This window comes from Artemia franciscana, chromosome 9 (genome assembly GCF_032884065.1).
Source record: "Artemia franciscana chromosome 9, ASM3288406v1, whole genome shotgun sequence".
NCBI lineage: Eukaryota > Metazoa > Arthropoda > Branchiopoda > Anostraca > Artemiidae > Artemia > Artemia franciscana.
Genome location: NC_088871.1, coordinates 3,409,797 through 3,435,007, shown reverse-complemented (window position 1 = coordinate 3,435,007; position 25,211 = coordinate 3,409,797). Strand labels below are relative to the sequence as shown.

General features: G+C 34.7%; 1 protein-coding gene and 1 long non-coding RNA gene across 3 annotated transcripts in view; one reads left to right on the top strand and one right to left on the bottom strand.

Moving 5' to 3' along the window:
* The window catches only part of LOC136030892 (uncharacterized), an 81,770-nt gene that overhangs the window by 23,277 nt on the left and 33,282 nt on the right, over positions 1-25,211 (top strand). For both annotated transcript variants that reach the window (XM_065709985.1, XM_065709986.1), the window contains exons 3-7: positions 4,863-4,965; positions 9,326-9,535; positions 12,931-13,031; positions 15,540-15,701; positions 24,271-24,367. In XM_065709985.1, the coding sequence (XP_065566057.1) occupies positions 4,863-4,965; positions 9,326-9,535; positions 12,931-13,031; positions 15,540-15,701; positions 24,271-24,367 (673 nt within the window). The remainder of the gene's footprint in view (positions 1-4,862; positions 4,966-9,325; positions 9,536-12,930; positions 13,032-15,539; positions 15,702-24,270; positions 24,368-25,211) is intronic.
* LOC136030898 (uncharacterized) lies at positions 8,163-14,997 on the bottom strand. Its single transcript, XR_010618386.1, has 3 exons — positions 14,604-14,997; positions 12,225-12,383; positions 8,163-8,670 (listed from the first exon to the last, which is right to left on the bottom strand). It is a non-coding gene; the product is annotated as an uncharacterized LOC136030898 (long non-coding RNA).

Sequence of the window (25,211 nt, the reverse complement as noted above, 5' to 3'; positions counted from 1 at the left end):
CTTTGTCGTTTTATTAACTGGTTTAATTCCTTTGTAAATGAAATGTTCACTTATTGACATGTTGCTACTTTGACATGTTATGTATGTGTGAGGGTGTATTCACCTCCCTAATATCCCACTTAGGTTTCGAAAAATATGTTTTTTTGGTGGTTTTATTGAGAAATACTCTTTTTTGGCATTTTCATTGGAAATAATCCAAAGAACTACCCCTTCTAGGTTTTAAGAATACATTTTGCCTCCCCCAACATTTTCGTCAATTAGCGCAACTGTATCAGTGTATTCTTGAGACAGATCTTACAGCTGATGGACCTGTACTGTAGGATATAAAATCGATCAAAAGCTTCTGAAAGTTTCACTAACTTAGCTAGATGAGAAGAAACTTGAGAAGAAGAAAAAACGAAAATATTACACCAAGTGAAAATGAAAATGCATTGCAAATATCTCGGCCGAGGCATCTTGTCCTCATTGCAAAATAAAAATGACCATAAAAAACAACCAGTAAAATATGGGAAAACCAAACCGATAAAAAAAACGCCACTAAAATGAAAGCAGGACCTTTTCCACGTTACAGTGAAAGGGGTAGGGTAACTGAATAAGAAATCCGATATTGAATGGTAATTCAAGAAACTAATTCCAAGTTCGCTGTATCTAATGCTTTTTATGGCACTTGGTATTAACCAAGTGACATATAGCGATCGCAAATTCCGTCGGTCTGTCGGTCTGTCCTGGTTTTGCTGCGTTAGGCACTTCCAGGTAAGCTAGGACGATGAAATTTGGCAGGTGTATCAGGGACCAGACAAGATTAAATTAGAAATAGTCGTTTTCCCGATTTGACAATCTGGGGGGAGTGGGGGGCCGGTTAATTTGGAAGAATAGAAAAAATGAAGTATTTTTAACTTACGAACGGGTGATGGGATCTTAATGAAATTTGATGTTTGGAAGGATATCGTGTCTCAGAGCTCTTATTTTAAATCCTGACCGGATCCAGTGACATTGGAGGGAGGGGGGAACCTAAAATCTTGGAAAACGCTTAGAGTGGAGGAATCGGGATGAAACTTGGTGGGGAAAATAAGCAGAAGTCCTAGATACGTTATTGACATAGCCGGAATGGATGTGCTCTGTTTGGGGGAGTTGGGGGGGGAGGGTTAATTCTGAAAAATTAGAAAAAATGAGGCATTTTTAACTTACGAATGAGTGATCGGATCTTAATGAAATTTGAAGTTTGGAAGAATATCGTGTCTCAGACCTCTTATTTTAAATCCCGACTGGATCTGGTGACAGTGGGGGGAATTGAGGGGGGGGGGGCTAAAATCTTGGAAAACTCTTAGAGTGGAGGGATCGTGATGAAACTTGGTGGGAAAAATAAGCTCAAGTCAAAATAAGCACGTGATTGACATAACTGGAACGGATCCGCTCTCTTTGGGGGAGTTGGGGGGAGGGTTAATTCTGAAAAATTAGAAAAATGAAGTATTTTTAACTTACGAAGGAGTGATCGGATCTTAATGAAATTTGATGTTAGGAAGGATTATCATGTCTCAGAGCTCTTATTTTAAATCTTGACCGGATCCGGTGAAGCGGAAGTTGGGGGGCGGAACCTAAAATCTCGGAAAATGCTTAGAGTGGAGGGTTCGAGATGAAACTTGCTGGGAAAAATAAGCACAAGTCCTAGACACGGGATTGACATAACTGGAATGGATCTGCTCTGTTTGGGGAAGTTGGGGGGGGGGATTAATTCTAAAAGATTGGAAAAAATGAAGTTTTTTAACTTACGAAAGAGTGATCGTATCTTAATGAAATTTCATATTCAGAAGGACCTCGAAACTCAGATCTCTTATTTTAAATCCCGACCAGATCCAGTGTCATTAGGGGGGGGGGAATCTTGGGAAAGGCTTAAAGCGGTGAGATTGGGATGAAATTTGGTGGAAAGAATAAGCACAAGTCCAAGATAGGTGACTGACATAACCGGACCGGATCCGCTCTTTTTGATGGAGTTGGGGAGGGGGAGTAATTTAGAAAAATTAGAAAAAATGAGGTATTTGTAACTTACGAACGAGTGATCAGATCTTAATGAAATTTGATATCTAGAAGGATCTTTTGCTTTAGAACTCTCATTTTAAATCCCGACCAGATCCAGTGACATTGAAGGGAGTTGGAGGGGGAAATCGGAATTCTTGGAAAACGTGAAAATCGAGGTATCTTACGAATGGGTGATCGGATCTTAATGAAACTTGATATATAGAAGAATCTTATGTCTCAGATGTTCCATTTTCAATTTGGATTTTTTTTTTCCATTTTCAAATCGGATCCGGGGACATAGAGGGCTGGAGGGGGGAAACAGAAATCTTGGAAACCGGAAATCTTGGAAAACGCTTAGAGTGGAGAGATCGGGATGAAACTTGATGGGAAGAATAAGCACAAGTTATAGATACGAGATTGACATAATTGGTGCGGATCCGTTCTCTTTGGGGGAGCTGGGGGTTGTTAATTTGGAAAGATTTGAAAAATTGAGGTATTTTTAACTTAAGAACGGGTTACCGGATCTTAATGAAATTTGATATTTAGAAGGTACTCATGTCTCAGGGCTCTTATTTCAAATTCCGACCAGATCTGTTGACATTGGGGGGAGTTGGAGGGAAAACTGGAAATCTTGGAAAACGCTTATAAATGTCGTAGATAGGTGATTGCCGTAACGGGACTGGATCTGCTCTCTTTGGGGGAGTTAGGTGCTTTGGTTAGGTGAGTTTGGTGCTTCTTGACGTGCTAGGACGATGGAAATTGGTAGGCGTGTCAGGGAACTGTAAAAATTGACTTGATAAAGTCGTTTTCTCCGATTTGACCATCTGGGGGGCTGAAGGGAGAGGAAAAATATAAAAATTGAAATATTTTTAACTTACGAGTGGGTGATCGGACTTAATGAATTTTGATATTGAGAAGGACCTCGTGACTCAGAGCTCTTATTTTTAATCCCGACCGGCATTAAGCGTCTGATTTTCCTTTTAAAGCAATCTATTGATTCTTAGATTTTTGATAGAGCTCATACCATATGAGCTCTTGGCTCTTCCGCCCTCGTCACAAGCGCAATATGAGCTCTTGTTTAAAAGCCAATCGCTTACCAAGTCTGGTATCATTTGACATTTTATTAACTTAACTACACTACTTATCTTAGGATATTAAAGGTTGCCCCCCCCCTATACGTCTGTGAGACGTGGACTCTAAAACTGGAGGACGAGCGAAACATTTCAGCGTTGGAAACAAAATTAATTAATTGTTTGATTTATTTTATAACCCATCACAAAAACAAGACAATGGCGGCGGAGCATAACACAAAGAAAGAGAATTAAACAAAAAAGTACATACAAAATCAGGAGCAAATACGTACAAACTAAAACTCGAATAAACCAAACAATTTGCAAAAGTAAGCCACTCCGTGGGTGGTAAACCTCTTTAAAGGAATCATGCAAATAAATACAGTATAAAATGATAATAACCCAGCAAAAAACAATAAGCAAACTAGAAAAAAAAATCATTCCAAGGGTATTTCGACGGATATTATGTAAGCTTGGAAAAAAGCTTATCTGCAGCATCAAAAGGATCCGGCAAGCTATATCTCTCCCGTAATCTACCTTTCCTAGTCCAAGGAGGAACCCGAATAAAGAGCTTTAGATGTTTGAAGTAAACCCCCCTGATTCCTATTTTATCTGATTGGTTAAAAATGTCCCAGAAAGGAACCAGGTATAGAACGGGAGGGAGATAAACAGCATTATATGCTTTTGCAAGCTGGTTTTACATCTCTCCCGCACTCTAGCTTTCCTAGTCCAAGGAGGAACACGAATAAAAAACTTAAGATATTGAAACCCTCCTGATTTCTATTTTATCTGATTGGTTAAAAATGTCCAAGAAAGGAACCAGATATGGAACAAGAGGGAGGGAAACAGCATTATATACTTTCGCAATGTGGTGTTTACCAAGATTCAGCTGTGATCCAACTGCACCAGTATACGCATTACGGTCTTAGGTTTGGCTCAGGCAATAAGTAATTTTCGAGTTGATTTTAGGGATGTAACAAGAGTTAATACAAGGTACACAAGTTCCTGAAGTGATACAACATCAGAATCACCCAGATGCACTCTGAGGGTTTGTAACGGTTAAAACTAAATAATAGCACTTGAGGCTTAGCCGCGTTTAAAGAAAGACCGATCTCGCCATAATTCTTAGCAATAGTTTTTACCTAAAATAGTCTTACCTAAAACTTTTTTCCAAACTAAACACAGCTCTACTTAGGTTAAGAACGTCATCCGTATAACATAAAACAGACACACTAACATCGTTCAATATGCAGCAAGGCGATAAACCCCCTTGGGCTCCTAGGGTCGCGTTATTATAATACATTAGCTGTATAGCCGGTATAACATACCTCGACAGAGTCTTAACCAGGAACTTCGGGAAGATCGGGCTGAAGCGAAAAACACCAGAGAATGCGCCTACAACAGCCTAGATATCTGGGCCACGTTCACCGGATGGAGAAGTCACGACTGCCAAAAGTTATTTTCAAAGGTAGAGTATATGGCAGTCGCCGCCCTGGCAGACCAAGGAAGAGATGGCGAAACGACTTTGGAAACGACCTCCTACAACTTTTAAATCAAGCAGATGTCCGAATATCCTACAGAGAGCTGATCCGTCAACGTATAATGAAGATGGCCTCAACGCGACCTGCAAGGACGTTCGGGACATAAGTCAAGTATTAAAGAAAGTTCGCCTATATAGCAGTTGTTAGCCCTTTTGTTTTCTCCCAGTCGCTTTTAATAGCGATAGGAATGTTTCTAACTTGCGGCTGAACAAAGCATGACGTTTTATTTTTTTAGGAGTTATGGACAAGAACGCGGTCAGAACGTTGGCATGAAAATTATGAAAAGGGAATAACTTTATTTGACTTACCAGTCACGTGCATCACTGGACATGTAGAAGGTAATCCATTTATCTTTTATTTTAATTTTTGAGTTTAGTTGTAAATAAAGGTGTTTAATGTAATATATTGAAATTTTGAGCTTTTTTGGTTTGAGCTCCCTATCTTTTAAGTTTGCAAAAAAAGGCGTATGATAATCTTGATGGTTATGGTGTTAGAACCTTCTCCGAAATTTGCACTTAGATAGGTTTCACTTTTACCTTCGTGCGGACAATTAATACTAATTATTAAACCCATATTTTATCATCATTACCTATTGCAGGATGTCTTTAGTGAAAGCTGTGCAAATAAAACAGCACAAAGAAGATTAATTTAACATGTTCTACGTATAAACTTTGTCAACGAGCATATGGACTATTAATAAATAAGTGGCCTGGATGTTGAATGGCCCTCCTGGGAGTTTAGACGTAACTGGGAAGCAATTGATCAGCGTACTGCACCTGGTCATTGAATAATTTTGAATACAACTTAAGTAATTGACTCTGGAGCTCTACAAGGAGAAATCCTTAGATTGCTCCAAGCTGCAATTTAAGGTAGTAAAGTTGTGAACCAGTGATTATGGCGAGAAAAAGAGGAACTAATAGGAATTCTTTCCTATCAAATGTTATCCAGGAAAACTTTTTTTTATATTTATTTTGGCTACTTCAAAGTTAATGCACCTGTGCTAAATCATCTTTTTGTGCCAGAACGATAAATAATAGAACATTTCCATTGACAAACCTGGTTTTTCAAACGAGATTCAGAATTATCAGTGGAACAACCAAAGCATCATTCGTTTTACTCTAATAGTTTAAGTAGATTTTGCCGTTTTTTTGTAATTCTTAGTTAACTTTGAAAGTTTTTTTTTTACGAACGGATTCTCAGTTAACTAAAAAGTTTACTACGAAACTACCATTACCAATTCTTCGTTATTATATATCCACAAGGAATTTCTGGCAAAAAATTTGAACTTGACAGCTTATGCTTGCCTTTATGGTAGAAGTCTTGGCCCTTTCAAAATATGATGATTCATTTTGGGTTTCCAAGATTGTATAATACAGCTATTAAGAGCACTTACTCAGATTTATTTTTAATTCTGAGTTCAATTTTCTTTTTATTCTGAGTTCAATTTTCTTTTTATAGAAGGAAAAAAGAGGTGTAAAATTTCAACAAAAGGCTGGATTTTGGCCTTCTTCTTTGTGTTGATCGTTATAGGCATCACCATCCTGAACCTGATGGTCTCTTCCAAATTTTTTGTAGGGCTCACACAAAAGCAACTTCAAAATTTCTGCCAAGCTTTCCTTTCTATTTGCAAAGGCCTGGTAAACTTTATTAGTTAACTTTATTGACTTTCTGGTAAATAAAACACTAAAAGCGAAACAAGTAGATTTGTTAGTTGACCAAGTTTTGTTTAGTCGAACCCAGCTCAAGTTTTTTAAATCGACATGTAAAATTTGATTGTCGTATTGTCCACAGACCAAATACACAGTCTTTATTTTGACCGTAGTTGTCGACTTTACAATCCAGATTATGAACTCACCGTTCCAATTTTATAATCAGAATTGTTGTTAAAAAAGGCCTTAAATTCTCTGAAGTAAAGATGCACTTTAAAATTAAAATAGCCATCACCAATGATTTACCAATAAATTTGATGATTTTTCCTCCTTTGTGTGATTCCTCAAATGTAATGAATTTTAGATGCAATTTCTCAAATACGACGAATTTTAGTAATTTTCCAGGTATAAGCCAAGTGTTTAAGCAATACATAAGGAAACATGTTAAGTAAACAATTCTTATTTCATAATATGCAGAATAACCCTAGTTAACATATTTTGCAGGGGGAGAACCTTTATCTTCGCTTCTTTCACTGCTGTACAATTTTTTTTCAATAAAATTCTGAAAATTAAACATGGATTCAACTGTATTTTTCCGTTTTTAAATAACCTATATATGTAATCACCATCAGTGCCATCTATTTCTGACAGAAAAGTATTAATAGACAAATACTGATAAATTAGGTTAAGTTAGGTTAGATTAGTTATATGGCAGTTGGGTGTTTGTTTATAAACGATTTTCAAGGCTTAGAGAATAGACGCAAATGTTTAAAAATGTGATGGAAAAACTGGAAATGCAAGGAAAATAGTGAAGGTAAAGGATCTCCCCCTGAAAAATATGTTAACTAGGATTATTCTGCATATTATGAAGTAAGAATTGTTTTCTTAACATATTTCCTTATGTATTGCCTGAACCCTAGGCTTATAGAATTTTCTGTCAAACGGTACTTATTTAGTCCAAGTATTTCGTTTGACGGAATTTTCGGAATCGGCAACCTTTTTAAGTAAAATCAGCAATGGCTCAAGTCAAAAACAAAATCAAAGATATGAACAAGGTCTAACTCCCAAGATGAATAGAAGAAAACAAAATGGGACCATGGTTCTATAGTAACTTAATCGCAATTAAAATGAAGAATATAGTTAGAGAATTAGTTTAAGGACGAATTGATTGTTTTCAGTTGAACAATTTGTCCCTCAAGCTTTAACTTGTAGCTATTTAGCCTTTAAAAAAATGATTACATCATATTGTAATCGAGGATTTTTACCTTTCGTTAAATGTTATTACCATAGCTGTCGACGATTATTGATATTTACAGCGTCTTGAAATCAGCACGCTCTTTAGGGTTGCTTTCCCCTATCTTATTTATTTTAGTTTCAAGGCATATAGTTTTTTTCTTTTTCAACCCTGTTGTTCTCTACTATCCCATTCAAACAAATGCTCAGAGATTGGACCTTATGATAATTTTTATTGTATCTTGAAGGTCGAAGAGCTTCATTGTACAAAAAACATGGTTAATGATATCAGTGAAAAAAGGAAAACCTAAATGAATGTGTAACTTTTTCCTGTCTTTTCTAAAATTTATACCATTTAACCCAATTTGTGTACGTACTTTTTCTTATTAAACCTAACTAATGTTTTAAAATTTATGTTGTGTAATATAACGTCTTTCTAATTAGAAAGGGTAGATTTAAATTGAATCAGGATACTGTGTGAAAAATATACGTACCGTGATAAAAAAATCATGTAACTTAGGTGAAGATGGGCGCGAAGCTTCCCCCCCCCCCGCTCAGAGGTTTGTTTCATAAAAGAATATTAAAATTCAAGACTTTTTCATTTGATGGACTTAGCTGAATGGACTGTGGAACCTAAGTATTCACAGAGACATTTTCAGAGAAGACATTTAATAATAATAATAATAATAATAATATTTATTACCCACAAACATACAAAAGTATAAACAGTGGAGTACAGAGAAAAAATTAATAAACAAAGCAAAAACAAAAGTACACGTAACTCAACAATGGCAAGCATAATAAAGCTAATATAACAAAGAAAAACAGTATAATAAAATAGACTAACAGATCAGTAGAACAGACGAAGTAAAGCTGCATTGATAACTAGAAATATTTACAAACACAGTATAGACCGCCGCTCATCTTTCGCATTCATCAAATTCATCATTTATTAATAACCCACAAAGATAACCCTATGGAGAAAAGAAAAAGCAAACAAAATTAACAAAACGACCAAAAAAAGAAACTAAATACTTGTCCCACATAATACATAAATAACAAGAGAAAATATAACTAAACTAGAAAGATAACTTATACGAAGAAGATTATGGCAGCATCGCCCCATACAGGGAAGTGTTTGACAGAGAAGTGATGAATATTCTAGAAAAAAAAAAGGAAGAGGAAATATAAATATAGAATTGTGAAATAAAATAATTGAAACGCTTATAATAACTAAATTTAATGAAATTGTATAGCCATATAAGATCTTATAATTGATTCTTTCATATAAAAAAATATTTGCAGCTTAGATTTGACACACCGTTGAATTGGTTTTCACATGGTTTGATTTCCAGGTTCGGAGAAGTAATACCGCAGCCGGCTTAATAGTACTGACTTTTGACCATATCTACGATTATTCTGAACCTATTTTCCCTTATAGAATCGAATTTTTTAAATAATATCTTATTTTAAAAATAGACTTTTCACAAACCCAGATGGACCAAATTCGTATTTCAAAATTTAAAAAAAGGCAGTAACTTGAGAACATAAAAAACAATTTGACATAGTACCTAGGAATTCATAAAAATTTCTTAAAGAATACATTAAAATATAATTAGACAGAGTAATAAAGTTGGTAAAAAAAGAAGATATTTAATGTTTTGGGCCCTACTCCTGTTAATAGCTTATTATCGTGTTTCGATTAACTATATTGCATTAACCTACCACTGCACTAGTCCTACTCCTACATTTTAATCTTCTTCCAAATTTACGCTTTACTTATATCAATCACTACTTAATTTTTTTTTTATTTCAGGGCAGGTTTTGCGGTTCTTCGCAAGAATGGCTAAAGCTCAGCGTGTCTTAGAAATAGGGATGTTCACAGGTTATGGTGCTTTGTCTTTAGCTGAAGGACTTCCGTTAGATGGCACTGTTGTAGCATGTGAAATTGAACCTTACCTTGAAAAATTTGCCCGTTTGTCTTTTGATAAATCCCCACACGGAAAGAAAATAAAAGTTGAAGTCGGTGAGTTTTTTATTCATTTTATAGAAAAGCGCACAATCTTATTTATTCCGGGAAGCACAGGAACTGAAATGTGTAGTACAGACAGATAGGGCCGTATCTAGGAGGGTTTACCCAGTTTAACCCCCCCCCCCCCAGAATTTGTGTCCTCCGACTCGACCAAAAGTAACAATATACTTGTAAACAAATTTTGTTGCGTTTTACTTTTTGTGACACCCCCCCCCCATTTGAAAGAAATCAAAAAATGACCCCCCCCCCAAAAAAAAAAAAATATATCAAACGCCATCTATCCAATATGAAATGTATTGTATAAAGGAAATTTCATAGAGTACTTTCTTGATTAGGCTTCTTTTCTTACTAATTACTCACTTAAGTTGTGAAAACACTATTATGTACAAATAATAAAGAAGATATCGCGGCAAAGGTTTAGAATTGGAAATCTTCAGAAGGAGGCATTCTAGAACAAAAAGCCAAACATTTTTAGATTGCCAATTTTATGCTCATATTTATAATTTGGTTCGCAATTCATCCCCAGCCCTCCTCTACTGGTCTCATATAGCCTTAGGCTATGTATAAAAAAATAACATAATAGTTGATGAAAACTGATTTGAAAACAGATAACAATGGGAAAAAACAAGGAAATATGGTTCGTTGCTGCGTATTATAAACTGAGAATTCAATCGTATTTTGGTTAGTTTCTTTAATAAACTTGATATAGTAAAATTCCGAATATTTCGACTCCATGTCCAGGAGCATTTATCAAAGAGGAAAGGAAAATTAAAGTAAATGAAACTCAACATATAAAAAAAGGATAAAACAAAAAGACAAAACAAAAAACACAAAAAAAAAAGACAAAAAGAAAACAAACAAATAATAAAAGTCACATCTTAATAATCTCCAAAATACTGCAATCACTGAATTTCGTCTGAATAAGAACATAGAAATAACAAAAGATTGTCTCTGTTATGTCGGATTGTCTCTCGTATAATTTCAGTTCTTTTGTTATTTCTTGTCCTTATTCAGGCTGAATACAATGATTGCAGTGTTTTGGAGGTTATTAAGATGTGAGTCTTATTTATTATGGTACTTGGTATTTACCAAGTGACATATAGCGATCGCAATTTCTGTGTGTCTGTCGGTCCCGGTTTCGCTAGTTTGGGCACTTCCAGATAAGCTAGGAGGATGAAAGTTGCCAGGCGTATCAGAGACTAGACCAGATTAAATTAGAAATATTCGTTTCCCGATTCGACTATCTGGGGGGGGGAGTGGGGCGACCGTTAATTCGGAAAAATTAGAAAAAATGAGGTATTTTTAACTTACGAACGGGTGATCGGATCTTAATGAAATTAGATATTTAGAAGGATATCGTGTCTCAGAGCTCTTATTCTAGATTCCGACCGGATCTGGTGACATTGGGGGAGTTAGAGGGGGAAACCCAAAATTTTGGAAAACACTTGGAGTGGAGGGATCGGGATGAAACTTGGTGGGAAAAATAAGCACAAGTCCTAGATACGTGACTGACATAACCGGGACGGATCCGCTCTCTTTGGGGGAGTTGGGGAGAGGGTTAATTTCGAAAAATTAGAAAAAATGAGGTATTTTTAACTTACGAAAGAGTGATCGGATCTTAAGGAATTTTGATATTTAGAAGTTTCTCGTGTCTCATAGCTCTTATTTTAAATCCTAACCGGAATTAAGCCTCTGATTTTCCTTTTAAATCAGTCTGTTGATTCTTAGAATTTTGCTAGAGCCCATTCCATATGATCTTGGCTCTTGGCTCTTCTGACCTCGTCACAAATGCCATATGAGCTCTTAGCTGTTTTTTTTTGTTCCACTGTTTTATTTAAATCATACCCATTTTCTCTCTTAAATTCTGTTAGTTTCTTAATATAGCCTAGGGCTATATAAGGCTATTAGAGGATATCTGGGGATGAATTGTCATATACGCGAACCAAAATATAAATATGAGCATAAAATTAGCAATCTAAACGTGTCTCTCTTTTTGTTTTTAGCATATCTCCTTTTGAAGATGCCCAATTCTAGACCTTTACCGATAATGAAAATGAGAAAATCTTTAGGAAGCTATTTGAATATTTTGCGTTTATATATAATAGTTGGCCTCAAAACAAGAAAGTAGAATAGGGATAAAGTTCAACGTACGATGACAAAAACGAGAACACTACAAATAAAACAAACAATAAATTTTCTAGTTTTTTCAGTTTTTCACCCTTGTGCTTTCTTGTTCTACCTTCAGTTATTCACCCTTATGCTTTCTTGTTCTGCCGAGGACGCCTGAAATGTTTAATTAGTTTCCTGCTGCAATTCACTCTCTTTTAAATTCTCCAATTTAAATAATCATTAAATTCTCCAATCAAACAATCAAAAAATTTAAATTCTCCAATTTAAATAATCATTAAATTCTCCTATCAAACAATCAAAAAATTTAAATTCTCCAATCAAATAATCATTAAAGATGAGGCGGAAAGATAGAAAATTGCTGCTGTTATTGGAGAAATCGATTTCTGCTGCGGAATTGTCTATGTTATACCAGTAACTTTTAATTCTAACCTAGCCACTCATCCCTTCGGATAATTTTTTTTATTTCTCAGAGCGGCCGTTAAACTGGAGTTGTTTAGTTTAATATAATAAACAAATAAGGCTCTATTAAAATAATTAGGTAAAAATAACTTACTTAAAGCTGAATCCTTCGCTCTGGATTGCTGTAAGCACAGACTCAAACGACCATAGAAATCGTCTGGTATTTTCAGTTGTAAAGCACATTGGAGGTGTAATCACGAGAACATTGTGATCTGGGCCTTGTGATGTAAGAAGAATCTTTTCAGTTTTCATTCTAAATAAGGAATAAAAAAAATGATTATTAAACCTTTTATGGTATAAAATAAAAAGATACTTTCAATATTAACCTAAAGGCAAATATTAACAAAAATTAGCAAAGGTTAATATAAAAGAATATCTTCTTTATTGTTCAACATAATTCAACTTACAATTCAACATAATTATTTAACTTTATTTTTCACTTTTCATATATTATTTGATGTGCATCTAGATGTAAATTTATTTCGTCTTTTGGTTCTGAAAAAGCTCTAAATGTTTCCTGAGTATTTCTAAAAAATGAAATTAATTTCCAATTCTATGCTTTATAAAAGCAACAGAAATAACAAATATTTTTGCTTTCGTAAATGATGAAATAAGGACTAGAGAATATGAAAAAAAAGGATAAGGAACTACAGCTCAAGATTTGAAATAGGGAAATTTAATATCGTCACCGCTTTCAAAAAATCTAATTGCCAAAACCTTAAAGAAAAAAAAACCTAGATTTTAGCTGTAAACTATTATCCAGCAAGACTATTTTTTTAAACTTTGAACTTATATTTCAGGCGGTGCTCAAGAGACAATCAACCAATTAGCAAATGAAAGACAACAATATGACTTAATTTTCATTGACGCTGATAAGACTGGATATTTAGAATATTACAAGGTAAGTATCTTTACGCGCACATGGATAGCCTAACGAAACGCTTGACATATAATAAATATATTATAACAAATATAAATAAAGGCTATGAGATGGCAAAAATCCATTACAGCCTTAACGTACCAAGAAAATCGAGATGAAAACATTGTTTGCCCCTTTGATCCATTTAAGATCTATTCGTACCTGAACCGATTTTCTAAGACTTTTCTTTTGATTGCTTCACATTTTAATATAATTTAATAGAGAAATTTATAATAATAATAATAATTTAATAAAATAATTTAATAATGATGATAATAATAATCTAACTTAATAATTAATGATAAAAAATAATAATTTAGAAATACCTAGGACATCAAAATGCAAACATTTTGATTGGTTCAAAATGTAGCCTATAAAATTCTGTAAAAATTCAAACATTAACAATTTGTTGCTTCTCAAAGACAACTCTTCATTGACTTTCCCAATAAAAGACATTCCATCGCTAGCTGCGTTTTACACAAAACTTCAACGATTTTGTCGTTGAGCTTTGTTTTTACCGATATTTTAGAAGTTTTTTTTCTTTTTTTTTCTTTTTTTCAATAGAAAACTGCAAATCCGCCTGTGTTAAAATTTCCCAACGTATTCGAGAAAGCGCGCTGAGGAAGTCAAATTTTCCTAATATTTTTCCCTGTTTTTTTTTTTTTTTCTTTTTCCCCAGAAATGTATTACATCTCCTTTTATAAAAAGCAATAGTAGTTGCAATTACGTTTACTTAATTTAAACGATTTAACTTACTTTAACGTTAAATTCAAATTCACACGTTAGCAATTTGTTGCTTCCCAAGCACAACTACATCTTCAAAATGGAAATCTAAAAGGAAATCTACATCTTTAAATTCCAGAAAATCTAAAAGGACCCAGTGTCTACAGATGGCGATAGTGACTTAAGCTGAACCAGACAGCAAAAGGTTTGCATGTCAGACGCGTAGCACATGTTTTTAGTTGTTCATGAGAACGTATACACGCACCTTGGAACTATTTATGCATTAGTAGTTCCAAACTTTTTCTTCAAACTAGAAAAAGAAAAAAAAACAACCGATTTACTTGATAATTATACGAAATTCAAGAAAATAGTTGTAAGATCCGGTGTCCCCCACCCCTCCTTACATGCACACAGATATGTTGGATTGAGTGGCTCCAATGGGAAAATTTGTGAGTAACGAAAGACTCCTCGCCCTTACTCACCAAGTGCCATTCTCAACTCAAATTACGTAGCGAACCAACAGAGAGTTTGGGCATCGCCCTCACATGCCACTGGTAGTCCCTCTTAGGATTATATACGACTTCGACCCCACATCCCATGGTTGGTCACGCTCGAAGGGCAGGCCTCGGACCAGGTGGAAGAAGGACAAGAAGGACAGTTAGCAAAGTTGCTACCCTCTCTACGCCACATATCATGCAGCAGGAGCCTTAAGTCGAGTAATTCATGTAATTTAACCAGATATCAGTTAAAATGACGATTAAAAAATCATAAAAGATTGAGTATTGCGTGTTTAGATAAGCAAAATATAAGGTACTTAGTCGTACTACACACTTCAAAAATCCATCTCGAATGGCAGTCAGGAGTGCAGCTTCGTTTGCGTCCGTCTCTCAGCTTCTCAACACGTTGCACTTCTGTATTTCTTCTACTACTTATCCTTTTGATTTCAAATTTTTACATGCTTCGTGCCCACCTGGAATTACGCCACCTGGGCCTACTTCGCTCCTCCCTAAAATAACAAAATTTGGAGGTTAATATCATCATCCTTGATAACCGAAGCTTGATATCAGGATATTAAATTCAATTTACAGTTCGAAATATAAACACTTATGCACTGACAAAATCAGAGGGAAACTCATTTACCTTTCTCGAAAAATTTAATGCTGAATCTTCACAGCTCCGCTTCAGTTCTTTTTTCTATCGGAGAGGAGGGGACAGGAACCAACATTTTGAAAAAGTGGGCCGATATTGAATAAAAATCTGTTTTTACCTCAAAAATTTTTCGCTGAAAAACCCTGAAAATTGAACTTGTTAAATAAATAATAATACCCTTAAATTTAATTTGCATCATGTTCCATAATCAGACTTCAAAGATGATGCGCCAGCATGTACTGTTTCAGAATCTGAAGCGGATGAACTGGGAGTTGTATACCCACAAGCTCATCAAGCTCTTTTGACCTCAATTTTAAACTTTTGGTTACTATGGGTCTTGACGGATTTAAGACTATTTTTCGAAATTCCCATAAATTTGTTTTCACAACAAACTTTACTATTATGACTAATCTAAATAATAGGTACCATTTCTGAATCAGCTACAAATGGCTATTTTTTCTTACTTAACAGTTTTTTCTTAAGGTATTGTCAAGTTTTTGGTTACCATGGGCCGTGGTTCGTTCTCCATTAGGTTGCACCTATGGGTGCCACCACGTTCATGAAACACGTTTAGTAAATGTACAAGTATGAATATTACATATGATTATATTTTATTAGACTATAATTGACCGAAAGCTGTTGGCTCCTGGCGGAACTTTGGTTGTCGACAATGTGCTCTTCAAGGGTCAGGTATATGGCAGCGAAGAAGACATGAATGAAAATGGGAAGGCATTGAAAGAATTTAATCAGTTCGTTGCTTCAGATCCAAGAACGGAACAGGTAATAAGGTCCTTTAATTCCCGTTTTGGAATTTTATTTATTATTCATAAAAAAAGCTGTTGGCTCCTGGCGGAAATTTTGTTGTCGACAATGTGCTCTTCAAGGGTCAGGCTTCATTATTCATGATTATTTCATTAGTTCAGGATTCATTAGAAGTATAAGTATAGAAATAACACTCTTATTATTCACAAAAAAGCACGTAATATTGGGATATGGTTTGTGCTACTTTATTAGACTTAAAAATTATATAATTTCTTTGATCAGCCTGATTTGAAAAGGTTTTAGCGTTCACTTTTAGTCATGGAAATTCCAGCGTCAATTGAAAATGCAATCAATGTTAGTATTCTTCAAGAAAAAAACATTATAATTCTTCTTTTTTTGCTGTACTCAATTGTCGGTAACTTGACGCTTCGTTGCTGTCATACCTTAAGGTCACATCTGAAATTTTCCTACTTCTGGGGTAGGTGCCAAAAATGAAAGCTAAGCCGTTTTCAAAGGTAGGATCACCAGGGCAATGTATTTTCAATCACGCTTTGATATACATTGTGCTTCTGATGCTCTCTCCAAGATCAGCTTAGTAAACTTTTTTTGGCAATTATTTCAGGAGTTTGAATATCAGAAACAACCTCTAGACGAGGTAGTGACCTCTTAGTGATTGCAGTTGTTGGCTCGTGTTTTTGGCAGACAATTAAAACACCAACTTTCAAACTGGTCGGTAATTGACGTGGCGAAAGATCGGTCGGAATTTTATTGCACTTTTATTTGATGCCTGAATTTCCGCAGCTGCCGTGAGTTGAAACACTTTTATCTAACTACAGACACAAAATCGTAGTCTAAATAGCCCTGTAGAAGTCCTTCAGTCTTTGGTACACACAGGGGCGAAATTCGCCTGTCTCCGCAATTTAATTCCACATTTTGACAATTTTAATTGCTTTGTCAAGCAATTTATCAAGATAAAAAAACTCAACTTACCGTCGGGCAATTTTTATGATATTTCCAGGAATACTTTAAACACAACAGTAGCAGGAATGGGAGACACAACGAGTATTGCAAAGGATTTGACTGAAGCTGATATGGCTGTCAAATTTCGGACGTTATTCCTGCAGACGTTATCCCTAAAAGCTTCTCGGTAGACTCCTTCAAAATAAGATTTGATCTATCAAAATAATCAACATAATCAAAAACAATAATCAAAATAATCAAAAATTAATATTTAATCAAAATAAAATAAGATTAGTCATCTAAAACCTCGTGATAGAGCGATGTGAAATACTAGCTGCAAATCAGATATTTAAACGGACCCAGCGCTGCAAATTGAGGAATAAAAATAAGTTTTACAAAATAATTTAGGAAAAAAGAGAAAAGGGACACCAAAATGTTGTTCTGGCTCTGAAAGCATGAGAGTAAAATTTCAACCACGCTCTTTAAGTTTAAATATTTTGACAATAAATGGTGGATGAAATCAAAGTACTATGTGAACCTGGCCTTGAGAAGGCATAGCGGTTGAGGGCCCTAATCATGTTACTTTCAGCTCGTTTTGAGTTTGACTCGGTTATTTATTATAATTTCTGTTGGTTTTGGATTTCATTTATTTATTTATGCTGATTTGTGGTAGATTTACGCTTGGTAGATTATTTAATTTTATTTTTGCCCATTTTTGGTTTAATGGAGTTCATCCTTGAGAAAATTATTTCGTGGAAAAAGTTTTTTCAATTATTCTTGTATACAAGTCGATATGGATTCAGTTTTTGGTTGTCCCTGTTTTTTTTTTTTTTGTTTTTTTTTTTCCAAATTGAAGCGTCGGAGAAGTTAATGCTTTTCAGTATAATTCATTGAAATATAAGTTAGATTTTCTGAGCCGTATTTTTCTTAAACTCTGAAAACTTAAATTCAAAGTATGCTACCCAAGACTTGTAAATAAAAATATTTTTTCCTTGGGGTCCATAGTAGGTCTATACCGGGGTTCTCTAAACTGAGAGGTGCCCCTCCCAAGTGCGCCACGGACTAGTCTATGGGGAGGTGCGAATATTAGACAGGATTGAAACAAATATCAAATGAAATTAAGACTACGCAGTCACGCAAAAGGAGACTGATGGGGTTTACTGGCCCAGGCTGAACAAAAGCTAGGTAACTATTTTAAGGTTAAATTGGCGAGATTTTATAGATGCCGCTGGATAGTCCTTTCACGGGAATAATCAATTAGACTAAATGATCTTGGGGACCAATTAGTTTCTCGAATACGCACTTCAAATTTATAATTCCCCTAACAAGATGAAGAAGGAACTGATTTTCCCTTGTTTTTTCTTTTTTTCAGAATAAATTTGTCAATTTGGTCAATTATTGACGCCTTATTGACAATTATTGGCAAAAATAGAATCAAATAATCCTAGGATAAATTAGTTTCTCGAATACGCACTTCAAATTCATAATTCCCCTAAGAACATAAAGAAGGAACTGATGCAGCTAAAACCGCATATTTAATTGGATAGTTTCAACATCTTGAAGAGAATAATATAATTGAAGATTTTTTTTTTTGCAAACTCATTCCTTGTAAGTTAGACTCCAGTGGACATTTTTTTTTAATGAGATTATTTTGAGATTATTTTAATAATGAAATTTGAAAATTGAGATATTTAAATAATGAGATTATTTTTTTTTAATGAGATTTATGCTCATTAATTTTTTTAATGAGAAAGGCATATTGTGGAATAATGCATACAGTGCTAAGTCAATGTCAGGACACAAAACTCATATTTTAGCATTAATTAAAATGAAAACACCCATTGTTCTCTGGACTCACTGCATGCTCTACAAAGCAGTTCTTATATAAGATTAAATAAAGAAACGAGATTTTTTGTTGTGGGGGAAGGGAAATTTCCGTGGGGGGGTGGATTTCCCAGCATTATTTTAAAAAATCAGAAATTAAATAAAAAAGACAAGTTTTTTCAACCGAAAGTAAGGTAACAATAAAAATTAAAAAGAACAGACATAATTACGTACATGTGGCGGGTCGTCCTTTCCTCAATACATTACTCTTTACGCTAAAGTTTGATTTTTTGTTTCATTTATTTAAGAATGACTCCTGAATGACGAAGACCGATTAATTTGAAGAATAAGCTCTTCTAAAAGTTCTTAAAAAAATACCTTTAGTGTAAAGAGCGAGGAATTGAGCAGAGGGCGACCCTCCCGTATGCATAATAATTTATGTTCGTTTTAAGTTTTATGTTGCTCCTTACACTCAGTTGAAAAAACTTGTCTTTTCTTTTTAATTTCTGATTTTTTAAAAATAATGTTGGGAAATCTGGCTCCCCTTCCATGGAAAATTTCTTTACCCCACGAAAAATATCTCATTGGAAAGTTACTCCCACATACCCTTCCCCCACCATAAAAACTCCTTCTGAAAACGGCTGTATACTCCCCAAAATCTAATGCTATAAATAAAGAATGGGCAAAGTTTATAGCTTGCAGCCATTCCTTCGGGGACTCTGGGGGGTCAAGGCATCCGCAAAGACATAGTTATTGGATTTTTTAATTATGCTGAAAAAACTGGCTAGCTCAAAATTTTTATTGGGCGACTTTGGGAAAAATGAGCAATTTTTTTTACCTGCGTTTCTTCTTTTTTGTGGGGAGTCAACTGCTACCCACAACGGCGTAACTGCGCAAACTAATGTATGACAACGATAAAACAAGCATTGATCTATCCACTAGTTGGGCAGTGAAAACGAGACTCAATAAATCTTTCCATCCCTTTTACTCGTTTCATTGAGCCTTTCTATTTGCTTGTCCACTTCTGAAACCTTTGCAAAACCCTAGATGTGAAGTTATTTACTTTTGTCTCGAAATTTTATTTCTTAAACTGAAACTATAAAATTTGAAAGGGGAAAATTTTATGTTTACACTACAGAAAAAAGTCCTGCTTTGCTAAGTTTTCATCATTCAAAATAATGCTATTCAAGTTGTAGTTATTTAAAAGTAGTTAAAAATTGAAATACATCTGCAACCTATAGTCGGTTTAGCAAAAATAATTCTTTTCAACGATTGAAATAATTTTTCTGGCAGTACAAAAATTTCGCCCGATAAGGGACTTGAACCCTTGACCTTAGGATTAAAAGTCCCACGCTCTACCGACTGAGCTAACCGGGCTTAGTAAATGTGATTGTTTAAAAAATAGGTAATGTAATTACCAGCAGGTCTTTGGGGCACTGGATAAGTAATCCCCTGGAATTGGGGGGAGGAGGGTATAATAATAAAAAAGTAATATCAAACGGTTCCTCAATCAAAAGGCTTTTACAGTTTTGTATATAGCGTAAGGCTTAGTCTAGGCAAGTCTGGCCCCATACGAGAGAAGAGGGTGCATTGTCACGATAGCCTACTGCTTATTGCATTTAGAAACACATGTAGTTTTCAACATAATTTAGGGTTTAAGTGTATGAGCAGTCCACTACATAAGGAGACATATGAGCAGTCCACTACATAAGGAGTTAAGAAAACAATTCTTAATTCGTAATATCCAAAACGATCCTAGTTTACACATGCTCTTAAAAGGCTCAAATTTACAGTCATCCAGAGGCAATTATTAAATTATGAAAGAGCATAAAAAAGATAAGAAGTGATATATTCACTTTCATTCTCGCTTGATTTTTTTGGAAACTGCAAATTTATCCAAACTGGAGTCTAATTTTGGAATTCTGCCAAATCTTAAACACAGGCTCTTAAGTTAAACAAGACAAGGTCGACTTATACGAGATTCCATAACTAACATAGGGACAAGGTGATTATACTACTCAATTTCTTTTTGTATGCTTTTTCCAAATATGAGTTTCAACTAGGGTCCGACCGATATGAATTTTTGGGGTCTGATATCAATACCGATTAATCAGTTTCCTACCGATACGATACCGATGTAATTTGCTAATATATTCCCCTCCAATAAAACCTTACCGAGAGTTTAACCCCCTCCCCCCATTCTCTGCCCATATTCATACTCACATGTTTCTACCCAGTCTATTACATACCAAAGAATAACCTCAATAATTTGATGTGGGCTCCAAAAATTCGGCTATTTACACGAATTGTTTGATTTTCTTTACCTTTTCTGATCAGCAGCAGCTTTTGAGCACAGAAACGAAATAGGGGATAAGTGCGGAAGTGACAAATAAAAAAAAATAATCAAAGAAGCGGGTTTAGTTACATAAAGACAAATACATGAACATTTGATTGAAAGAAGCGTAAGATACTTATTGAAATTGATTATTCAAAACCCAAATTTTAATAGCGGGACTTAAAAATTTAACTTTTAAAATTTCAGAATTTTGATCGGAAGCATTTAGGGAAAAAGGGCGCTGGGGCTTGGTTGCCATCTGGTGACCCTTGAATTTTGAAAAAGGAGCTAGAACTTTCGATTTTATATCGAATGACCCTTCTCCGTAGTTTGACTCCCTTTTCCATAAAAACAATAAATATTAGCGCTGGGCAAAAAGTAAAGCTTATAGCCCTTGCTCTGCTATAATAAGCTATTATAATAAGCTGCTTATAAGCTATAAGGACGATGAAAATTGGTATGTGTGTCAGGGACATGCACAAACTGACTTGTCCACATTTGTTTCCCCGATTCAACCGTCTGAGGGCCTGGAGGGAGAGGAAAAACTGAAAAAATAAGTTTTTTTTAACAAGAATGAGTGATCGAATCTAAATGAAATTTAATATTTAGAAGAACCTCGTGTCTCAGAGCTCTTATTTTAAATCCCAACCGTATCCGGTGGTATTGGAGGGAGTTGGAGGGGGAAAGGGGAAAATCTTGGAAAACCTTAGAGCGGAGAAATCGAGATGAAACTTGGTAGGAAGAATAAGCACGAAGTCCTAGATACGTGATTGACATAACCGGGCTGAATCCGCTCTCTTTGGGGGAGTTGGGGGATGTTAATTCCGAACGGGTGATCGAATCTTAATGAAATTTGATATTTAGAAGGAATTCATGTCTCAGAGCTCTTAGTTGAAATCCCTATGTCTTAGAGCTCTTAGTTGAAATCCCTATCAGATCTGGTAACATTGAGGGGAGTTGGAGGGGGAAATCGGAAATTTAGGAAAACGCCTAGAGTGGAGAGATCTTGATGAAACTTGGTGGGTAGAATAAGAAATTGTCTTAGATACGTGATTGATGTAACTGGATTGGATCTGCTCTCTTTGGGGGAATTAGAGGGGTCCAGTGCTTTGGCGAATTCGGTGCTTTTGGACGTGCTAGGAAGATGAAAATTGGTAGGCGTGTCAGGGACCTGCACAAATAGACTTGATAAAGTCGTTTTCCCCAATTCGACCATCTGGGGGCCTGAAGGGAAAAGAACAATTAGAAAAATGAGGTGTTTTTAACTTACGAGTGGGTGATCGGATCAATATGAATTTTGATATTTAAAAGGACCTCGTGTCTCAGAGCTATTATTTTAAATCCCGACCGGCATTAAGCCTCTGATTTTTCTTTTTAAATCAATCTATTGATTCTTAGAATTTTGCTAGAGCTTATGCCATATGAGCTCTTGGCACTTCCGACCACGTCACAAGTGCTATGTGTGCTCTTAGCTACTGTTTTAGGATTAAAATCACTGGCCAAGAAAAATCGCTACGCAATTTAAAAATCGTTAGAAATAGTGACAATCACTAGAGTGGTAACCCTGCTTATACACACAAACGCAATGGTGGATATTTACAGATGTGACAAATCAGAAAAAATAATAGTAGGAGAAACCGGTTTAGTTACATATTCACAAATACATTAAAGTCTGAGTTAAAGAAGCGTAAGATATTTATTGAAATTGATCATTCGAAACCCAACTTTCAATAGCGGGACTTTGAATTTTATCCATTCACATATTAATGTGAAAACTTTACTCTACATTCACATGATATCGTCTCTTACTAATGATATCATGCTAGGCACACTGGATACAAAAGTACAGCTAGAGTTTTAAGTTTGGAGGAGAGATTTAAAAAATCTATTGACAAAATTGTCCAGTATGCCGACAAATACTGATGCATAAGCTAAATTTCCAAGGTAAATTTCCAGTATGTTGACACTCGGCGGCAGCAACCTGGAATCCCCCCTCCCATTCCTTACAACACCCCTCTCCACTTTAGCTGTGGCCCCGACTGGATACCATGGTTTTAAGCAATTGAATCTTGGATCTTTCACCCACACAAGTTAACAATCATTAAACAGAAATGTATGGTTTATTGTATTCTGTTTAGTTGTTTTGGTAGAGGATGTAGATACTCGAAGTCACCATACATTTAGAAACATTGCTGTACCAGGTGTTTATTGACAAGTATTGACAACAAATATATTTTGACTTCATTTGACTCACCTCTACTCTGCTCTATACCATTGTCAAACTTAGCCGGTGGCTCCACCTCCAAGGACTGGACAAAAATTACCTAAAGAATTATGGTGCCATCTTCTGGACAAGTTGCGAATAAAAATATAATATATCGGTCGGTAACCGTGGAAATGTGGAAATATATACGCTGAACTGTTTACATAACCTAACCAAGCATAACCTATATATTTGCACATTTGGGGGTGGGGTTAAGTTCCCCCCTAATGTGCAAGGAGAGTGGAGGGTAATCCATTCGCAGGCTAATTTTTTTTGGTATATTTAAAAAGAACATACAAAACGAATCAAGTAGTATGTTCACCTTGTTCTATGCCAGTTATGGAATCTCGTATATATTGACGCATAGCCCTGAAATAATATAGTATCTATTTGTTGTTTTTTTTTTGTTTGAATCCTCGCATCTCTTCGCTAACGGGCATTTAACTTCATTGCTAAAGAATAAGAGACTTTTGATGAATAGCTTGTTTTAAAATGATTAAAAACCTTAAATAAAATGCAAGGAAACATGAAAATTCGACTATAAAAATTATTCTACATTATAAAGTAAGAATTTTGTTAACAGTTTATCCTTATCTGGGGCTGTGTCGGCCCCTATTAGGGAGGATAGGGTGCATTGTAAGAAAAAAAAACATTTTAAACTGGAACCTAACTTTTTGAAAATGCTGCTCAATCTTGGACTCTGTATCTTAATCTAAACAAGGCAAAATCTAAGCCACAGACAGACTCCATCACGGATAGATTCAGTGTAAGACATTCTCTAATTTAAATGTGGATTTTCTCTAATTTTCAAAGTTGAAAAAAAGCGTTTTCGGTTCTTGTTAAATATCCCTACCATACCCAGGTCAGAAATAATTAATTATTTATTATAATTATTATTATTTAATTAAATTTGTTGAAATTAAATTAAATTTGTTAAAATTGAATTTTTTAAATCAAATTATATTAATTAAATTAAGTTAATTTAAATTAATTGTTAATTAAAAATTGTTGAAATAATTAAATTAAATTAATCTTGTTAAATTAAATTTGTTAAATTTATTATTTAATTAAATTTATTATTATTAAAATGTAATTAAATTTAAATAAATAATTAAATTTATTTAATTATTTTATTTAATTGAAATATTTAAATATAGTTAATTATTTATTATAATTAATAATCTAAATAATTAATATAATTGCAGGTGTTGCTCCCTGTCAGAGATGGAATGTTGCTTATTCAACATGCTGATAGTGCAGAAGAAGTTGAGAAAGTCGAAACGAAAGATGACGTCTATAGCGGTATTTTTTGTTCGTTAAAACTAAAGTTCAAGTTTTTCAGGAAAATCTCGCATAAACTACCGATTTTTATGTTCCTTACTGGGTCACTGTCATTGTAAAATAAAATAATTCCAGAAACAAAACCCCCAAGAAACAAATTCTTACAGTACCAAGGGCATCAAAACAAAAGCTGTTTTCCCCTTTGGACTCATCTTAGATCTGTTCATACCTAAAAACTGTAAATTTTTAAGATTTTTATTAGGTTGTTTCAACATTATGAAGTTTTTATATTTTATATTTTTTTGTCGCTGTTGAAGTTTGTGAAGTTTTTGATGTTTATTTGATGTTGAAGTTTATGAAGTTTTCAACGTTATGAGATTTTTATATTTTATATTTTCTTTGTCGACGCCATATTTTTGTCGCTGTTGCCACATTCAGCCGTGAAAATAAGTAAGTTCAACTGATTCTTGAAAATAGACAATGTTTTTTGCCTGTAAAAATTCAAAGAACTGACATGTTGATTCCTAAAGACAACTGAAGACAAATTAAAACCAAACAAAGGACAAATGAATGTCTGAAGAATGAATAAATTTTGGCCAAAACCGCAACCAAAGGTCTGTAAGTGGACTTCTTCCTAGCCAAAAAAGTTTTGCCAAGCGGGATCTTTTGTTAGTTGAAACAAAAATAATATTTTCGAGCTTATTGACTGTTTAAAAATACAATTTCTATACTTCAGCGATCAGAATTTCCCTTCTCCTAACAAACATATGTTAGACTGCAACCCTTGTAGGAATAATTCCAAGTATTCAAAAGTCACGCTATCAATGTTAACCTATGGGGTGGAGCACATATTATCTGATTTATT